The 19,964-nt window shown below is 45.4% G+C and overlaps 1 protein-coding gene across 1 annotated transcript in view; it reads left to right on the plus strand.

Annotated features, from left to right (window-relative positions):
* The window catches only part of LOC147899180 (Beta-ketoacyl synthase), an 83,442-nt gene that overhangs the window by 15,320 nt on the left and 48,158 nt on the right, over positions 1-19,964 (plus strand). Inside the window, exons 5-9 of the mRNA XM_087378381.1 lie at positions 1,978-2,064; positions 2,209-2,360; positions 5,086-5,166; positions 5,306-5,339; positions 5,609-5,675. Coding sequence (XP_087234507.1) covers positions 1,978-2,064; positions 2,209-2,360; positions 5,086-5,166; positions 5,306-5,339; positions 5,609-5,675 — 421 coding nt within the window. The remainder of the gene's footprint in view (positions 1-1,977; positions 2,065-2,208; positions 2,361-5,085; positions 5,167-5,305; positions 5,340-5,608; positions 5,676-19,964) is intronic.

Here is a 19,964-nt window from a genome sequence, read left to right on the forward strand (position 1 = left end):
GCTCAAGATTGCATGTCAATCTCAGGATCTTAAACTCTTCCCTGAGATGGAGAGACAGCCTGAGGAGAAGGCAGCAAAGTAACATCTTCCGAGAAAAGAGTGCGACATGCTATCATTGCAGCCCATGTAATGCCAATGCCCAAATTTTTCAGGAGTATTACCATTCCATGACACACCATTCCAAGTGCGAGAAGGCAAAGGTCTCCTGGCTGAAATCATTTTCTTAGAATTTTGCCCAGCATCATTCAAATCCTGCCCCCCCCCCCCCCCCCCCCGAACCTATGCTGGAGAAGGTGAAGGTAGGGAAGGGGATACATGTGCAGTAGAGCCATTAGAAACAATTGGCGCTTTGCCTTTGTCTTGTGCAGAAATCTGCTTATTGTTTTTTTTTTTTGACCACATAAGACAAACCATTATCTTTAGATGGCATCTGCACATGCATGGGTGCTTGAAGCATTTTCTGCACACGTAAAGGACATTGGGAAGCCATATGACCAAGTTTTTTGCAATCAAAACAAGCTCTTGCAAACAAACCCCACGGAGTTTGTAAAAAGCACTTCCCATGTCAACATTATTCACAGTGACCGAACAAGAATCTGGTGTGGGATGATTAGTATCCCATAAGATGCAAAAATGATTCGAATTTCCATTGGGATATGGAGGGCAAACTACTTTGCCCGAAGAGGCTGCAATTTTGGGCAAAAGGGAAGCCAAACATTGAGGAAAGTCCACAATCTCAACCCAAACTGGACAACGATGCCCGATGAGGGCTTGTTAATCCCTGGTCGGTGACCATGGAATCACATGCACCATTTGTTGCCCATAGAAAAGGGGAGAATGCTCCAAAAGCACTTGCTTATGTTCTTCATCTGTCATTATAACATCAAAGAAACGTCCCCTTGTTGCATAATGGACTTTACGAACAAAGGAGCCACAAAGAGTTCGAGTCAACCAATTACCCACATCTGCAGGAGCAGGCATACGTCATGGGAAAAAAATAATGACAGCATGTTTGGCATAGTCCCGCACAGGGTTGACAATGTCATCCACGTCGGCCATGAGACCAACTGTAGGGACTGAATCTTTCCATGCTTTACGAGTGTCTTCAATTGAAAACCCTCGTGCATGACTGCATAAACCATCTTGGCTTCAAAAGAAACATGAATAGCGTCATCTTGACTCGTAGCTTGCTTTTGCTTTCTATTATGGCCCAACCTGACCTTTCTTGTCAAATTCATATCCATCCATCTCAAGCTGATAAGAAGAAAACCCTGAATTTGAAAGGACAAGTACGGATAACAAAGAGCAAAATGTACAGAAAAAGGGAAGAAGGAAAGAGGTAAAAAACAGCAAGCTTTTGACGGAGGAAAACTGTACGGAAGAAAATAGTACGGACTGTGTAGGAAGAAAACGTACGGACACTGCAGAAACAAAAAGGTACGGACATCGTACAATTGTACGGAAGGTAGACATATGGCTGTACGGAAGATAAACGTACAGTTGTACAAAAGATAGACGAGAGATGACGTGGGCAGCAACAGGCTGTACGTAGCCTGTACGATCCGAATGAAAACATACGGGTGATGGGAAACGGGACAGGTACGGACGTCGTACATACGTGGTGGTTGTACGGAAGGCAGACCTACGGGATGTACGGAGGGCAGGCGAGGGCTGGGCTGCACCAAGCTGTACGTAGCCTGTACGGCCTGAAGAAGAACACACACAGGCTATAGAAAACGGATCTCTCTCTCACACACACACCACACCCTTGCACGCGCGCACACACACACACGTGCGTGCGTGCATGCACACGCACGTGTGCATGTACTTTTAATCTTCTTTTTATGCTTACATATTTACAATTATATTTATATATGCACATAGACACACACACACGCAGACACGAGCCTGGTTTACTAAACGAAGCTGCACTAACAGAAGCTGTATGTATATATTTTTTTGCAATTAAAAATACAGCGGCTTCGGCGACTAAGCCCCTTCTTCGTTCCCCGCATTTTAATCAACATGGCAGCTGGACATGTGAGCATAAAATATGGGTTTAAGGTCAGTAAGTTGAATTTTTGTTTCTTGTGGTTCCACAAAAATGTTCATGCTGCAGTTTTAAACTGTCTGTATTCATCAAATTGCCTATTACAAGGTTTTGTGGAAAAGGTCATTCTGCCATTCATCTTGTGTTGTTTTTGTCAGGGTCCAAATCATGCATTAGTTACTGCTTGTGCAAGTGGCGCCCATTCAATAGGCGATGCATATCGGATGATCAGCTTTGGTGATGCTGAAGTAATGATTGCTGGAGGGACAGAATCGAGCATTGATGCGCTTTCCATAGCAGGGTTCTCACGGTAAGACTAATTCTTCTTTGCTTTTGAAGAAACCAGTCCTGTAGAATTGGAGCACAAACACAGGAGATCAAATCCTGGCTGCAGACTTCTTGGAGGTAGAAACATTATAAATGCCAACATTGTTCTCCGCATGGCTTTAGGAAAAAGAATGTAAATCTTCAACGAGAATTGGATAAGTGGTTCAAGCAATAATACGAAATTGGAAGATTGACAGTGATGACTGCTTTACCTGTAAGCACAGCAGGTCATCTTGTGTTGGAGCTAACTTTAAAATATCTACCTTTGATTCTAGGCTCTGGTATCCTTGTACTTCTGACCCGTCTGCCATCTTGCTTTGAGGGTGGAGTCAAAAGAGCCTACATCACTTCATATGCTGCTCCCATTATGTTTTACTGATTTTGCTAGCTCTTTTTCACAGAATGCTGGAGCTGAGGGAGAGACAGAGAGAGAGAGAGAGAATGCTGGAGCTGAGAGAGAGAGAGAGAGAGCAAAATTGTTTTGAAGCTTGGATACAGCATGATCCTGATGACTTTCACCTCTGCTTTTTTATTTGTTGGACTTGTTGTTGATTTTTGTACATCCCCTAAGCCAAAGTAGTAACCAAAGATGGCATGCCAAAGCAACTAATTGCAAACCAATCTCCCTTCAACATGGTAATGGATGTTGTGTTAAGTTGTGGAGATCGCTTTAGTGGTTCAAATGTTTGTCGCTTGTCTTTTTTGTCCACTGTCCTCTTTGAATTGCCTGCATGCATGTTATCTCAAAACAGCTTCTCTATTCTCTAAGTCAAATACGTATGAGACTTTGGAGCACCAAATTTTGCAAGTGAATTTTGAAGGTTGTTGATCTGCAGATTGATGGTGAAGGCTATCAACAGCAAGCTGGATATTCATGATGAAAAGCCTTGAATTATTATTTTTGAGGCGAGGAGCATTGTTATCAAACACTGGCTCCACCATAAATTTGAATTATATAGACCAACGTTCTATTCACCATCATTGTTTATGCTAGTCAATCGAGACCACCTGTTAGGCTTGATTTTGATGACAAACTGCGCTGCTAGCAACTAGGACAACTTAGCCATGGCCCACTGCAAAGAATTGACCTTGTCCTAACTTGTCCTTGGAAGATGCAGAGTTCCACCTACCAATATCAAGGTTCCAAAACAACATCATTGATCACAAAGGCTATTTATGGACTATGCAAGATGGAGGTCTGTACATCAATGATATGGACACCCTCAACATGAAATGACCTTACAATCATGTTGATACAGCTTAAAACATAGAAAGTCGTAACCTTCAATGCATGTCTGCCACGTGCACCAGTGCTAGGCACAGATGGCAGTGACACCTGGCTGCACAGTCACCATCTTGCAGCATTCAGACGCAGCATATTTGCAGGGTTTTGGGGCTATTCCAGCAGCCTATTTGCAGGCCATCTGGGTTGCCCAGGGTCGGCCCAAAGGGCTAACAGGTCGGGTCATCTGACCCAATTGGTCTGGTTGGTTAAAATCGCCAGCCAGTTGGCCATTTCCAGCCCTATTCAAGGGGTCCTAGCTCCTCAGTCCAGAGACAGATTTCAGCAGTCAGCTCCAGGCTTCCACGCTGTCCTTTCCAGCAGTCAATCGCCTCCGTTCAGGGCCAGCAGCATGGCGCAGTCGCCTAGTTCAGCAGGAGGCTTCCGCAGCAGTAAGAGGAGTCTTCCACCACCTTTTTGTATGCCATTCTGGCACATGTACAGACAGTAGTAGAGCATTTTCGCCAGCCTCTACATATCATAAATAAGCAGTGTATAGTAGCTAGGAAGATCTCATGTTTCTCCCTATCGGCATTCATCTTTTCAGTATGTTTTCCATACAATAAGTCCCCGCATGTTACAACTTGAAAAGAAGAAGATGATTTCAATGCCTTCACTTTCAAAAATGGCTTTTGAATATGAAAATGGAACAGGAAATGCAACTGTATTGAGCACAATACCTTCAATACAGTTGTCTTCAACAAAAAAGAAAAAGAAAAAGGAAAAAAAGAGAGAAAGGGAGTATATTAATGAGAAGAGTCAAGTCCATTATTCTGGAACCTGGTTGCTTTACGTTACAAGTTTAGCATGTTCCTTACACATACAGGGCCTCTACGCAAATAATCTTGTGGACTTTGTGTATAGGCTTGTGGGCTTTGGGTTTGATCCATGAGTAAGGAGGTATGGAATAAATCCAATATTCGAGAAAGGGAGTATATTAATGAGAAGAGTCAAGTCCATTATTCTGGAACCTGGTTGCTTTACGTTACAAGTTTAGCATGTTCCTTACACATACAGGGCTTAGCATGTTCCTTACACATACAGGGCCTCTATGCAAATAATCTTGTGGACTTTGTGTATAGGCTTGTGGACTTTGGGTTTGATCCATGAGTAAGGAGGTATGGAATAAATCCAATTTTCTATTATGCACACCGTATAAACCGAAACACAGCAAAAGGAGTTGTGGATTGTGTAGGTACAATCTAAATGGAGTAACAAGAAGTATCATGGTCACTATAAGACATGGAAAAATACTTTTAAAAAACAAGCATATAACATGCTTGTTCATATCCGACAATCATGTCATCAAATAGCTCCGAACAATTTCTGGTCCTTGTTTGCATGAGCATAGTAGAGTCTCTTTCAGTTTCAGTTCTTGTTTTATAACTTTCTGATGCTTAAGCTTGTATTTGCAAATTGCATGCAGGGCTAAAGCTTTAAGTACAAGATTTAACCATGAACCAGAACGGTCCTCAAGACCATTCGACTGTCAGCGTGATGGGTTTGTGTATGTCATTGAAGTTTTTTTCCTGGGTAGTTAACATCTTAGTTTTCTTATACCGTTGACTCAATTCTGGCCTGTTTCCTTGCAGTGCCTGTATGAAGGTTTATTCGAAGCATTTCTGACCTCTATCAATTTATTACAGGATAGGTGAGGGTGCAGGCATTATGGTTCTAGAGGTGGGCACAAACTGAATATTGTCCTTATATAATATTTTTCATGATGTCATTGCAAGTCATTTTAATTAATGGGCAGTTTATATCTGGGTCAATTCGCATAAGGAAAGTAATGGGAATTTACAAGTCTGCATGATGAATCATCTCTCTGAAACTTTTGTTTTGTCCTCGCCTATCATATAGGAGCAAATTATCTTATATACAGCACACGTGGTCTCGTCCATAATGTGTGTGATGCCAAATACTAAAAAAAATGCCTTTTTATTTGGTAGGAATTTGAACATGCAATACATCGTGGTGCAAAGGTTTATGCTGAAGTTCGTGGTTATGGCATGTCAGGTAAAGCTTTGATGGAGTAAAAGAATGGGGAATAGAATATGAAGACTGGAAACAGATGTCACAGTGCACACATATGCAAGAAACCAAATGCAAATAGTTTTAGTGCAACGGAACTCATGATACAGCAGGACAAATAGAACTTAAAAAGACTCTTTTCTGCATCGTTGCTAGATAATGGAGTTGATGGCTGTTAGACCTGCTGCTCGGACATAGACCAGAAATAAATAAAGACTGGCAGATAAGAGTCACATTGATAAGGTGTATGATTTTTTACAAAGTGTAGATATTAGATATCTAGCCAAAGCCTTAGCGGCCTGATTGGGACTGCATCATTGTACTTTTTACACATAGCCTTATTGGAATGCGTGCAGCTGCATTCTGTTATGCTTTGTGTGAAAACTCCAGATTTATAAGGTTTAGTAAGGCAATAGCGCGGTAACTAACCTTTAGAATGTGAAACCGGCTTAGAGCATCTTATACAGGGCACTGCTCAATGATATTATGTAGGATAGTGGCTCCCAGCGCAACTCGACAATATTCAATAGATTCACGTGGGCACACCATCCATGAATGTGATGGGATACTTCAGACCACTCAAATTATGAATCTGGACAATGGGTTCTTCAGTGCAATGGATTCACTGATGATGTAAGTGTATCACTCTGAAAATGCAAGTACATTAAGCAGTTGTCAAAGGAATTTTCAAATTGGAAGGTAGTAGCATAGTAACAAATATATTATGGGAAAAAAATACAACCAAACATTGGAGCAGTCCTTCCACTCGTTGTGCCTCCTTTTCGTTGTGGTTGTTGAGCTGTCCGGTTGAGCTCTCGAGCAGCCTGTGTTTGCAGAGGTTTTCCCCCAGCTATAGCGGGGTTTTCTCCAAAGATCACTTGCAGTTCTCTTGTGCCTTTCTCTCCTTTCTCTCCTTCTCAGTGTGGTGTGTGTGTGAGACGTTCTCTCTCTCTCTCTCTCTCTCTCTCTCTCTCTCTTCCGTACATTTTCTGCTGCATTTCTCACACCTCCATCTGCCTAAGGCACTTATGCTGCGATTTGCAGCGTGCTCGGAGGTGTCGGAGCTTGATATCAGTGCGGGAGCCTTGTGTTGCTCGTGTTGGACGCAGAGAGCATCATGGGCTGTCTGTAAGGTAGCATGGTGGGTCCAAATCTTCTCAAGCTCCGCAGTCAGCTCGGTGATGAAATTGTGAAGAGCAATCTCTGAGACTGCAAGGGCAGAGTAGTGTGGGCTAAGGTGCTTCTCACACTCTTGGGCCTTCTTGGTGTTGCACCTCATCACCTGGAAGGTACCTAGTGTGCGACAATTTGCCCGAGGGTTCGAAGTGCCAACGCTCCCATAGGTATCCTCATCGTAGTAGAACAAACTGCAACTCCATCGTGCTCGAGTACCTCTAGGGACTGCATTGGGGGTTTCTGGTACTTGGGCAGCTGAAACTTGAATGGAGACAGCTTAGATGTAGCCATTTGGCTCTTATTGGATCCCTCGGACTGCTTGGTATGCAAGGACCCACTTGGTCGAAGTCACCTGCCATGGAGTTGCTCGGTGGGCATGCGAGTGCGCTCCAGAAATTGAACAACAATAGAATGCTGCATGAAAGAGGGTCTGTTGTGAGTTGGAGTGTTGTCATTGTCTATGGCGCATGGGAGATCCCAATTTGAATTAACAAGCCGTGGTGTGTGTGATGGTGCTCATTGACGTGCGAATTGGAGTGCCCGGTTTGTGTGAAGGTACTCGATCATGAGTGTGCCTTAAAGGGGAGAGAAGGCAAGTGGCTACGTGTTAAGGTTCAACTCGCTACCAATGAAGAGCTCGGGGATGAGGCAACCTTGCTAGTCGGTGAGCGAATTAGTGCCGTTGGTATAGTCCTCGATGAGCTTGTAGGGCTCATTCTATCCCAACTTAAGTTTGGGCGTAAGGGGGCCAAGCTTGGCATTGTACAAGAGAACATTTAAGATTCTTCTTCACAATGTGCCTGTCATGCCAGGCCTTTCGAGGCCGTTGGATCACCTGTTGAGCCGGTTTTGCTCGGACTGAGAGTTCATAGAGGTCTGCAGTTGTTGAAGGCGGCATTTGTCAATAGCTGCCTGTGCTCCGAGGTGATGATCGGCTGCCACTCGGATTTGGAACGAGAAATTCCAAAGGCATCACCGCTTCTAGCCCGTAAGCCATTCTAAATGGGGCCAGGTTAGTTGTGACCTTGTAACTGTCCTATAAGCCCATAATGCCTCATGTAGCTGTTAGAAATGACAACTAGAGGGTATACCACAACGGAAGACTGATAGATAACCCAAGAATTCACGCTAATCCGTAACTTCTTTACTTTGTGTACTCAACATACATTTGTGCAAAGCTAGTAAATAGACAACGCTCCAATAGAGATATAGAACAGAAAAAATATATTTCTGTCTAGAGGACACAATACAAAAGGAGTCCAGAGTCCCACCAAGTTGTGGTCCTCTATCCTTAACAAAAGGTGTTGTCCTACGACCTCTGCGGCACTTCTAGATCCCTAAGCCTGCGTGCTCCTTGTAGAGCTTTCGTAAACTTTAGTCACCGTGCCTTGATCTGTGCACCTTGCTGCCCTGAATGTCAGTCTAGGTGTGCAGCCCCTTCTTGAGCTAGGTCTGCAGTACTCAGCTCCTCTTGGTCCCATAGATGTTGGCCCAAGACCTACCAGTCTGCTCCCCAACTGCTGCTTTAGTAGACGTGATATGAGCCCAAGTGGCTCCCTTTATATAGGGGCCTGGTAGCTTCCCAAAATATGGCCGACCCAGTAGGGGAAATGGCCAACCTTAGTAGCCTCCACAACCGCCCCCTGGCTGACTTGACAAGGTCCTCTCCTTGGGGCCATGCAGGCCCTGCTTGGCGACGTGGCAGGCAGCCACTGGCACAGGTTGTCATGCCCATACCTTGACCTCTTCCAAGCCTTCTTTCAGGCCCATAACTTGCTTGGATTAGGCACCTATCATCCCTATCAATCCCGCCTCTGCTCAGGCCATGTCCATGCCATGGAAACCTTGTCAAGGTTCCGTACGTCCTGCTTCAGGCCCTCGTACAAGCCCCTACTGCTGTTTGCAGGCAGCCCATACCCTTGTGCAGTCATCCGTACTACCCATGTACTCTTTTTGCTGACGTGTCTCGCCATCTACAGTTGCATATTGTTTTAGGCCTCCAACCAACCTCCTCTAGTTGTCCCCCTCATGATGGGTGAACAGCGTGGAGTCTTCCAGGCACCATGCTCTTAGGGTCCGTTTCATCATCCATCTAACAAGGTCTGTAGTAAAACAACATCTTCGTTTGAATCAATGTCGTCCTTTAGCAAGGTCCTTGCCTTCAGGCTCCACTTCTTGTGAACTCCCATTCAGGGCTCTGATACTATGTTAGAAATGACAAACATGCCGCACGGAAGACTATTGGATGGCCTAGGAATTCTGTAAAGCACTATTTCTATTTCCCCTCTCTTGAAGATCACGGGAGTAGCACCATTCATCACCTCCCAGCCAAATCTTGCTCAGGCTAACAAGCAGATAGAGATCTGCGTTTGATTTCTTTCACGTGAATTAACTTCTTCTCCTCTCTCACTAGCCTCAGCAAGCCCCAATTCCCTAGATAGATCTAGATGCCACATGTCATCACTATAGGGCCTTCCTAATGCAACATTTCACCCCTCTCTTGGGATGCATTAAATTCCTTGCCCCTAGGCACATCTTTGCACTAGGCCCTTGGTCTTAGATCTACCTAGTCTGGTGCTATCAGCCCTCACCTAGGACCTTAACATTAAATCCCTCCCGATCATTTACATGAAGCGCAAACACATATATTACAGAGATAGATCCTTTAAGGGAAATGTCGACTGATTCTTCCGAGGTCATGCTACCTCGGCTAGAGCGTAACATTCCTTAATCTGGGAACACTCTCCGCAACTGATATACGGATTCCCATGTAGCTTCGGATAGAGGCTGACCATGCCATGCAACCAACACCGTGGGTATCTTCCGATTTCGTATTTGCATTGTTCCTCGGTCCAGGACTCTTGTTGGTTTGCGCCTTGCAATATCCTCCATCTCCTGAAACAAAACCACACCTTCGATTAGTGAGTCACCTGTATGTAAAAATTTCTTTAAGCGCGAAACATGAAAAACCGGGTGCACCTTACACCCCTGTGGCAATTCTAATTTATAGGCTACACTGCCTATTCTCTTTAGAATTAACCACGGCCCATAGTATCGAGGTGATAACTTAGCACACTCTCCTGAAGTCAACGACTTCGAGTGTGAAGGAACTCTGAGAAAAACTTTTTCTCCTTCCTTAAATACTCTTATAGACCGATTTTCATCCGCATACACCTTGGCTCTATCCATAGCCTGGCGGATATTAGCTCTCGCAAGTGCTAGCATCTCCCGCATCTGAACCACAAAGTTCGCGGCACTAGGCACTTTCTGAGGTACTCCAACTATAGTTGGATTGGCTGGTCTATAACCATAGTTTAGTTTAAACGGACTGAACCCGGTAGAGGAATGTTTTCTATCATTGTAGGCAAACTCCAACAATGGCAACCACTTGTCCCACGTATGTTGCCTCAATGACACATATGCTCTCAGCATATCCTCTAAAGTCTGGTTGACTCGCTTCGTTTGACCATCCGTCTCAGGATGATCCCCACTACTCATTCCCAACTCAGTCCTTAGTGTTTCAAATACCGCTGTCCAAAAATGACCGGTAAATCTAACATCTCTGTCTGACACTATGGAACTCGGCAATCCATGCATACGAAATATATGTCTAATAAACAAATCCGCCACTTGCGGGGCACTAACAGACTCTCTAGTCGGAATGAAGTGAGCCATCTTGGCTAGACGATCAACCACCACAAGGATAGAATCATACCCTCCTTGTGTCGTAGGCAGCCCTACAATAAAGTCTATGGAAATGCTCTCCCACTTACTTAGTGGTATTTCCAAGGGCTGTAAAAGTCCGGGTGGCTTCACCCGCTCGGCCTTGCTTACCTGACACGAGAAACTCCGTGTCACATATTCATGAATATGCTTTTTCATCTTTGGCCAAAAGAAATCTCGCTTCACGAGATCATATGTCTTCTCGACTCCTGGATGTCCCGCACACGGGCTATCATGGCACTGTCGAATGACTCTCTGCCTGAGATCATTCTGACTAGGTACTACTACCTTGCCATTTCTAACTAGCATACCATCCCTTATGGTATATCTTGCATAAGTTTGGCCTTTTCTGGATGCTAGGTCATCCTTTTCATTTTCCCCGGGTTTTAATACATGAGCTTTAGGCCACAAGCTCTGGACAAACTCGTCCACCTTTTGAGTTTCTCTTATCTCGGTCATTAGAGCACTCTCTAATACCGTGAAACTCAGGTTGTGAATAATGCGAGACAACGCATCAGCAACCTTATTGTCTTTTCCCCTTCGGTACCGAATCGTCAAATTAAACTCCTGCATGAGCTCTGCCCACCTAGCTTGGCGGCCCCTCAAGTCAGGCTGTTTATAAAAATGTTTCAGAGTATCATGATCTACATCCACATAAAACTCTGAACCATACAGATAATGTCTCCATGTTTTCAAAGCATGGATAACAGCATACAACTCCAATTCATGAGTTGGCTAATTCCTTTGAGAAGGAGAAAGCTTCTTGCTTTCAAAGGCTACTGGCCTTCCCTCTTGAAGGAGAACTGCTCCTACCGCAATGCCACTTGCATCGGTTTCTAGGAACAACGGTTTCTGGGGATCAACTATTTTTAACACCGGTCCTGAGACCACAGCTTGTTTTATGGTGTTAAAACTTTCTTGTTGATTCTGTCCCCAAATAAAAGGTACTTTATCTGAGGTCAGATCAGTCAATGGCGATACTATTCCGGAATATCCTTTGATATGCCTTCTATAAAACTGGACAAATCCTAAGAATGATCGCAACGCGGTCAGACTCTGAGGGATTGGCCAAGTTAGTATCGCAGCCACTTTCTTTGGATCCATTTCTACCCCCTGTGGAGTAATTATGAACCCTAAATATTCAAGCCTAACCATACATAGTATAGTTTTCTTCTTATTCACATAAAGACTCGCTTTCCTCAAAGTACTGAACACTATCCTTAAGTGTTCACGATGCTCAGTAACACTTTTACTGAATATCAAGATGTCGTCAATAAAATGTACTACGAACTTTCCGATATACGGACGTAGTAAATCGTTCATAAGCATGACGAAGGTCGCTGGAGCATTGGTAAGTCCAAAGGGCATTACCAAAAACTCATAATGACCAAACCTACTCCTGAAAGCGGTTTTATGCACATCCTCAGCTCTAATCCGGATCTGATGGTAGCCACACTTAAGATCTATGTTACTGAAAATCACGGCTCCATGTAATGCATCTAGCAAATCATCAATCCGAGCCATCGGATACCTGTGCTTAACAGTGATATTATTCAATGCTCTGTAATCTATACAGAGGCGAAACGTATCATCCTTTTTCTTCTTTAATATCACTGGCGAAGCAAAAGGTGAGAAACTTGGTTGAATCTGTCCCAACTTGAGGTATTCTTCCAGTTGTCTACGCACCTCTGCCTCTTCAGTAAAACTCATTCTATAGGGAGGTCTATTTACAGGTTCTGCCCCCGGGGTCAATTCAATCTTATGTTGAGCTTTCCGCTCTGGAGGTAACCCATAAGGTAGTTTATCCCTAAAACATTCAGAGAACTCCTCTGTTATAAGATTAGCCAGCTTGGCCATCTGACCACTTTGCGCAACATCAGTGCTAGCCGAAGAATCACCAACCGGCTCTACCGATGCTGTGCAAAGGAATAAAAACTCTACTTGAGCTTTTCTGATTTCCATCACGGAAACCAATGGTCCCTGAGGTATATCTTTTTCACCTCGCAAGACATAAAGCACATCATTCATCTTGAATTGATATATGTGCTTTTTCCAATCAATGGCTGGATTCTTCTTAGAATGCCACGCCATACCCAGGGCTATATCTGCATGAGCAAGCTTGGTCATTTCAAAATCAAGCTTCTCAGCATAATCCTGAATCCGAAGCTCCAACTGGGTAACCCTTTGGTCCCATACTTCAGTTGAACTTCCATCTGCCATTCTGACTGTATACGCATAGTCAGATGGGCTTGTTTTTAATTTCAGCGTCTTCACGAGCTTGGAGTTAATCACATTGTGAGTTGACGCCGAGTCAAACAACACAATGACATCATGACTGGCCACTTGCCCTTTCATTTTAATTAACTCCGTATCATTAAAGGCCGTATACCCCGTTGCTGCGGGCTTAGATAGGATGTTATCAGGTGCACTCGTCACTAACTTAGCAACGGATACACATAACAAACAAGGGACTAACCTCTGAGAAGGTCCCGCCAGTTGCATCTGCATATGTTCCGCATTGGGACTCTCCTGCATTTCCACGTCGCATTCAGATATTATCATATTAGCCGTGCGACGGTCTTTATTCAGTGGACAATCCTTCCACTGATGTCGCTGAAGGCAGCCGAAGCACAATCCTTCTTTTCTAGCTTTCTCTTTTTGTTCAGGGGTCAACGAGGACTTTGACCAAGCCCGGGCTGCCATTGGAGTTATTTTCCTTTTCACCCCAACGGTGGTACTTGTTTTTACTGGTCTCACAACCGGCTTCACCTGCTTGGTTTGGCCACTTGGCTGCGAGACACTTGTCTTTGAAATCCATTTCCTCTGAAATCCCCCTTTTCTCGGGTGCTCATACTGAGTCCCTGCCTGCATAAATCCACCAGAGCTGCCTCTGGCATCCTTATAGTTCAGGGCTACTGCAATAGATTCATCTAATGTAGTCACATACTTAGCCCGAACTTTCATTTTGATCTTGTCGTTCAGTCCATAGATATAGTCTTTTAACTGAACTGACATAGGGAGAGGGTCTGTTATTTTCATGACACATTCCCTGAATTTGTCAGTGTACTCTGCCACTGACAGACTCCTCTGACGAAGATTTCTATAAGCATCCCAAGCTCGGGACTCTTCATTAGGTGGGAGAAAGTGTTTCTTAAATTCAGCTTTAAACCCTTCCCAGGTGGTTGGAGCAACTTGATCCTTCTGTTGCTTTATCCACCATCTATCCGCTGCCTCAATAAACAGGTGTGTGGCCTCGCGGATTTTCTTTAGATCGGATCTAATTTCACAAATGGCAAAGGCTTCTTCCCACTTGTGTAACCAAACCTCGATCACATCAGAGCTGCGCTCGATCATCCGACCAGCGTACTTCTCCGGTCTATAATTAGCGATATTAGGTACTTTGACCCTTACGTGCTCTAATGAATGGATACTGGGCTCTGGCTCTGCTGGAGCTTTGCCCTTATCAATTTTAGACGGTCTAGCCGACAAGGCTTGTACCATCTCCCTGATCTCATTTTGACCAGCATTCACTTGAAGCTACTGGTTCATAATTTGCTGTAAAGCATCTTCTAATATCGAAATCCTATTGATCAAAGTAGGTGCTGCATGGTGTGATATCTGTTGTGTAGACTGCACTCTAGACTCACTAGGATTCACCCTAGAATTCTGCCCTTCTGCCTCCATAGTTTCACAATGGAAGATGGTTTTTTTTTTTTTCCAGTCTTTATAATTTTTCTTTCTTCTTTTCTGTTCTGCTTTCATGTTTTTTTTTCTCCTGCGTCCTAAACTCTCAGTTATAAAACACTCTGAACGTCTCCCTTTTTTTTGTGTGCAGAAATAACAGGACCATATGAAAAAAAAACTGTATGGAAAGAAAATGCTTCCTGATTTCTCCCCGTTAAAGGTACCAATGACCGATGTAGCTCCGATGCAAACAGAGCGCTAACTAGCGGGATATCCTTCTCTTACTTCGTTGAGTATTTCAGACCACATGATACCCACTGTCAACGACTCTTCCTGTTTTTCTTGTTACACCGTCGATCGCCCAGGATCACGTCCCGTACAATCTTCGTTACGGTCCACCTCCTAAATCTGCACGCCGTCATTCGTCAACATCGCACGAGGTAGAATATGCGCTGATTAAAGGAGGTCCCGCAACTCGTTGATTTACGATCCTACGCCTTCACCGACGAATATCCACGTAACCTCTGTGCTCCACCTGCTACCAGCCGCTGCTTTAGGTGACCCCAAAGTCCAGCCACCAATTCAGCAGCCCCGTCTGGTCTTCTTTCGGACTCTTCTTCATACAAAATCAGTGTCGATTTGTTTGCCCCATAAGCTCTTGGCTGTGGCGGACGATCTCGAAAAACAGCCACCGACGCTTTTCTCGACGTCAATTACCAACTTTCTGTCGATCTCTTCTCACAGGCCATCGACGCTTTTCTTTTCGTCAACGGAGCCCAAGCTCACATCCAGCTCGACACGTCTACCCTTTTGTAGACCCTACGCTCCTCTTGGCGCAGGTCAATCATCCGTCAGCGCCTCACTGTGATCAGCGCGTCGCCTACACTCGTCGTAGCAGAACACCAAACAAAATTGCCCGTCCACCTGGTCCCTTCACGCACAGCCTTCGTCACTTATCCCTTGCTCTCTTAACAAGGCTTTGATACCAAAATGTAAAGCACTATTTCTATTTCCCCTCTCTTGAAGATCACGGGAGTAGCACCATTCATCACCTCCCAGCCAAATCTTGCTCAGGCTAACAAGCAGATAGAGATCTGCGCTTGATTTCTTTCACGTGAATTAACTTCTTCTCCTCTCTCACTAGCCTCAGCAAGCCCCAATTCCCTAGATAGATCTAGATGCCACATGTCATCACTATAGGGCCTTCCTAATGCAACATTTCACCCCTCTCTTGGGATGCATTAAATTCCTTGCCCCTAGGCACATCTTTACACTAGGCCCTTGGTCTTAGATCTACCTAGTCTGGTGCTATCAGCCCTCACCTAGGACCTTGACATTAAATCCCTCCCGATCATTTACATGAAGCGCAAACACATATATTACAGAGATAGATCCTTTAAGGGAAATGTTGACTGATTCTTCCGAGGTCATGCTACCTCGGCTAGAGCGTAACAAATTCCCACATAAGGGTTTAACTACGGAATCCAAAACTTCCTTACTTTGTGTATTCAACATACATATGTGCAAGCCAGTAAATAGACAATGCTCCAACAGAGTTATAGAACCGACAAAATATATTTCCGTCTAGAGGACACAATACAAAAGGAGTCCAGAGTCCCACCAAATCGTGCTCCTCTGTCCTTACCAAAAGGTGGTGTCATACTTCCTCCATGGCACTTCCAGATCCCTAAGCATGCATGCTCCTTGTAGAGCTTTTGTAGACCACCGTGCCTTGCCGTGCACCTTGCTGCCCTGAATGTCAGCCTAGGTGCGAAGCAACTTCATGGGCTATATTTGCAGTACTCAGCTTCTCTTGGTCCTCTAGATGTTGGCCCAAGATATGTTGTTGTGCTACTCTAGTCTGCTCCTCAACTGTTGCTCTAGTGGATGTGATATGGCCCAAGTGGCTCCCTTTATATAGGGGCTGGTAGCCATCTAAGCCCTAAGACACATCTCCATGCGCTTGCGCTCCTCATATGGGGGCTGGTAGCACATGGCAGCCATCTAAGCCCTAAGACACCCCCTCATGCTCTCCTCATATGGGGGCTTGCAGATAGGGAGGTGACTTTTCCAACAGCAACTTGGTATCCCAATCTCCACGATGCTTGCTGACCGTCTTGGTGAGAATGGACTTAAGGATCTTGTTTTGTGGACTCGGCTTGGCTATTGCACCACAGATAGTAGGTGGTTGCCACTCGATGAAAGTGAAGACCTCGTTCATGAATGCATGCTTTGATCGCTCACAAACTCAATGGGGCAACCATATGTGCATATGATTATTGATATTCTCATAAATGAATTTGGCCGTTCTCTGCACCAAGTCGTCCCGCATTGTCTTGGTGTGTGCCCACTTGATGGCATAATTTGGGTATATTGGGCCGAGTTTTTGAATGGTCCCCTGAAATCAAGACGCTAGTGTTGGAATGCTCCCCAAGGTGCATTTGGGTTGAGTGGCATGTGATGATGTGGCAGTAGCCTCCCCGTCCTCTGGCGCACATCACACTCCACGCACTAAGCATGGGCACCTCGAAAGAGGGTGAATCTTGCTTGAAGGACTTTCTAAGCTGTGACCTCACCGTTGAAGTGGCCTCTAGCAAGTCTTGTATGTGTCTCGGTGAGTATAACTGCTCATTCATGTGGAACGACCCATCGGTGTAGGACTCCGTCTGCTCCTTGGCGATAGAGCTGGGCCCCCAATCAAACTGTACCTCCAAGCCCTCAATACAAGTTGCGTGGGCTTGTCTGGATGCATGTTCTCAGGGAAACTCACCTTGGACAGATAGTTCTCGTACTTGGATTTGAGAATGTTGACTGCAAATAGTTGGGCTTTTGGCAGCTTAGTGTTGACTTCCTTTGCTTAATTGGGTGCAGGTAGTATCGAGAGACAGCTTGCTTCGACATGTGACTTCCCAAGCTTGTTAATGATTTTAAACTTGAACTCGTGCAACAACAACATCCACCTTACCGGTCGTCCTTGGATGACTAATTTGTTAGTTAAATACAACAATGCTTGGTGATGAACATAGAGAATAAACAGGTTGATTACGTGCTTCTTGCCTACACTGCCTACTCTGTCATTGAGTGTATCTTGATATTCTCTTATGCACTCTATTATATTGTATTGGATCAGACCGCATCTCCACATGTAGTTATCCGACTTTCAGCTCTTGTTATAGTGGTCTCTCTCTCTCTCTCTCTCTCTCTCTCTCTCTCTCTCTCCAACCGTCCGTCGCCTCTTGCTTTGTCCGTCACCCCCCTGCACCACCGCCCGTCACCCCCTTGCACCACCCGTCTCGCTCCTGCTCCGCCCGTCGTCGCTCATCGCTCATCACTCAAGTCTGTTGCTCAGGTCCGTCCTCGCTCATCGTCACGTCGCTTGGGCCCGTCACCATCTCTCGTCACGTTGCTTAGGTCCGTCCGTCCCTTAGGTCTCTGGTCTGTGCGTCGCTCATCGTCACGTCTGTCGTTCATCGTCATCGTCCGTCTCTCGTCTGCTCATCGTTGCTTGCCTTTGCCTATTTGACGTCTGTCGCTCCTTGCTGCTCTCCCGCCCAGCTATGCTCACCTACGTTGCCCCATTGCTCACCTACACTAGCCTCTTCGCTCACCTACGTTGCTCTGCGTATGCTGCCCTCTCGCAAACCTACGTTGCTCTACCCGCTAGCCTCTCCGCTCACCTACGCTGCCTCTCTCTCTCTCTCTCTCTCCCCATAGCCTCTCAGCTTCCGCTCCCTCTCTCTGGTCGGACCTGCTCCCGTTCCCCGTAGTCCTACGTGTACACTCCCTCGGCCCCCCGCGGCATTGCTGGCTCTCGTGGGCATTCTGTTGTCGCACGGCCCCCCGTGTGGGCTGTGCTATTGCCACGAGGCCACGGGCCTACACCACAAAGGTGCTTTGCCACGAAGGACCCCGCACAGAACACAAAGGGCCCACGCAAGGCCACACAGGCTGCGTCTCATCGCTCCAGCCCCGGGTAGACTGTGGCGCCATCCCGGTGCTGCTCCAAGCTCGCCACCAAGCCAAGGGGTGGCAATCAGCCCCCTTGGCATCTCGACTCCATCCAGCCAGCCTGAGACCTGCAAAACAATCAAGAAAGACCAGTTTTGAATCAGGAAAGTGCAGAAAAAGAGACCCCAACAGCATATTCACAAAAAAAATGTAACTTTGAAAAAACAAAAGAACACAAAAGGAAAGGAGGGGATTAACAGCATGCTTGAAGATCACCGAGGGCAGTAAATTGTTTATTTCTGCACTTTTACAGTTTTGTCAACAAAACAGGGACAATGCACAATGCCTACACGAGCATCTGTAGAGGACATTTGGGGGAAACAAGCACTTGAAAATGCCATGACAACTTACACAGCAGGGACAACTCCAAATAACACATCTAGTGTCCTCACCAGCCTCCAAAAGATATGTCTTGCATTGATTGACAAAATTGACAGCTAAGAGTCCACAAATGTGGCCCTCCTTGCGGAGAAGACACATGTGGACAAGACACTAGCTGAAGTTAAAAAACATGGAGGGAAAATCCAAGAGGAGTGGAGAAAAGAAAAGACCAAAAAAGAAGAATGGGAAAAGGAAAAGGCTGAATGGATATCTGAAAAAAACAAGCTTCAAGACAGAGTAAATGCATTGGAACTTGAAGTACAGCAAATGAGGGATATGCAAGCCCCGTAAGTCACTTGCAAAGCAATGGAAGAGATGAAAACAGAGAATGCCACTTTCAGGAAGGAGATTGCATCCACAAGAAACAATGCAAGGCATGCACGCTGAACTGAAGCAACAAATCAGCAAAGGGGAAGCCAAGATGCTTGAATGGAAGGATGTGGTAAAAAAGGGCACAACAGCCCCAAAGAAAGAATTTATATCAGAGGCACTTAAGTAGTAAAAAAGAAGGGCAAGAAAGGCATTAAATGTCCTTGTAAGGAGTTTAACAATGGGGGACACACCAATGGCAGATGCTAGGTACTGTTCACAAAAAGGGGGGTCAATCTCACATGCGAGACAGCTTGGAAAGTAGGCAAACCTAAAGCACCTACGAGGCCACTAGTGCTGAAGTTCAGGACAGCCATGGACAGGAAGACTCTCATGAGCACAAGAGGGACTTTGAAAGGGACCAGAATCTATCTAGATGATGATCTCACCCTCCTACAACAAGAGCATTGAAGGGAAGGAATGGTACGAGTAATGGCAGCAAGAGAGGCAGGGAAATGGGTAGCATACAGAGATGGTAGGGTAATCATCCGAGATAGAGGAGACAAGGAAGAGAAGGAAGAGGGGGAATTATGATAGTGTCGAACCCATGGAATGAGTACACACACTGGACTGAAAATAGCAGTATGGAATTATAATGGCACACTATGGTCCGATCCTAGAGGCTTCCTAGAAACATATAGTGAGAGGTACATGATCTTTTACACTGAGACGCACGAGAGCCCAGACCACAGTGACAGGATATACATGGGAGTCAGCTCATCGGAGGGAGTTGAGGAGAGATAGCGGAGTGCGGGGCTCTGGGGGGGTAGTTGTGCTCTTCAAATCACATTTGAGGCCACTCATATCTGTGATTTGGTAAGAAGAGCATGCATGACACGTGGATACGAGTTCAGCTCCTAGATGCCCGGCCTATCTTTAGGGCGATATGCTACTTTTCTCCAGACACGTCTTCCTATGCATGAGAGGTCACCG

This window comes from Dipteris shenzhenensis, chromosome 8 (assembly GCF_047967505.1).
Source record: "Dipteris shenzhenensis isolate YYH24624 ecotype China chromosome 8, Dip_SZ_1.0, whole genome shotgun sequence".
Taxonomy (NCBI): Eukaryota; Viridiplantae; Streptophyta; class Polypodiopsida; order Gleicheniales; family Dipteridaceae; genus Dipteris; species Dipteris shenzhenensis.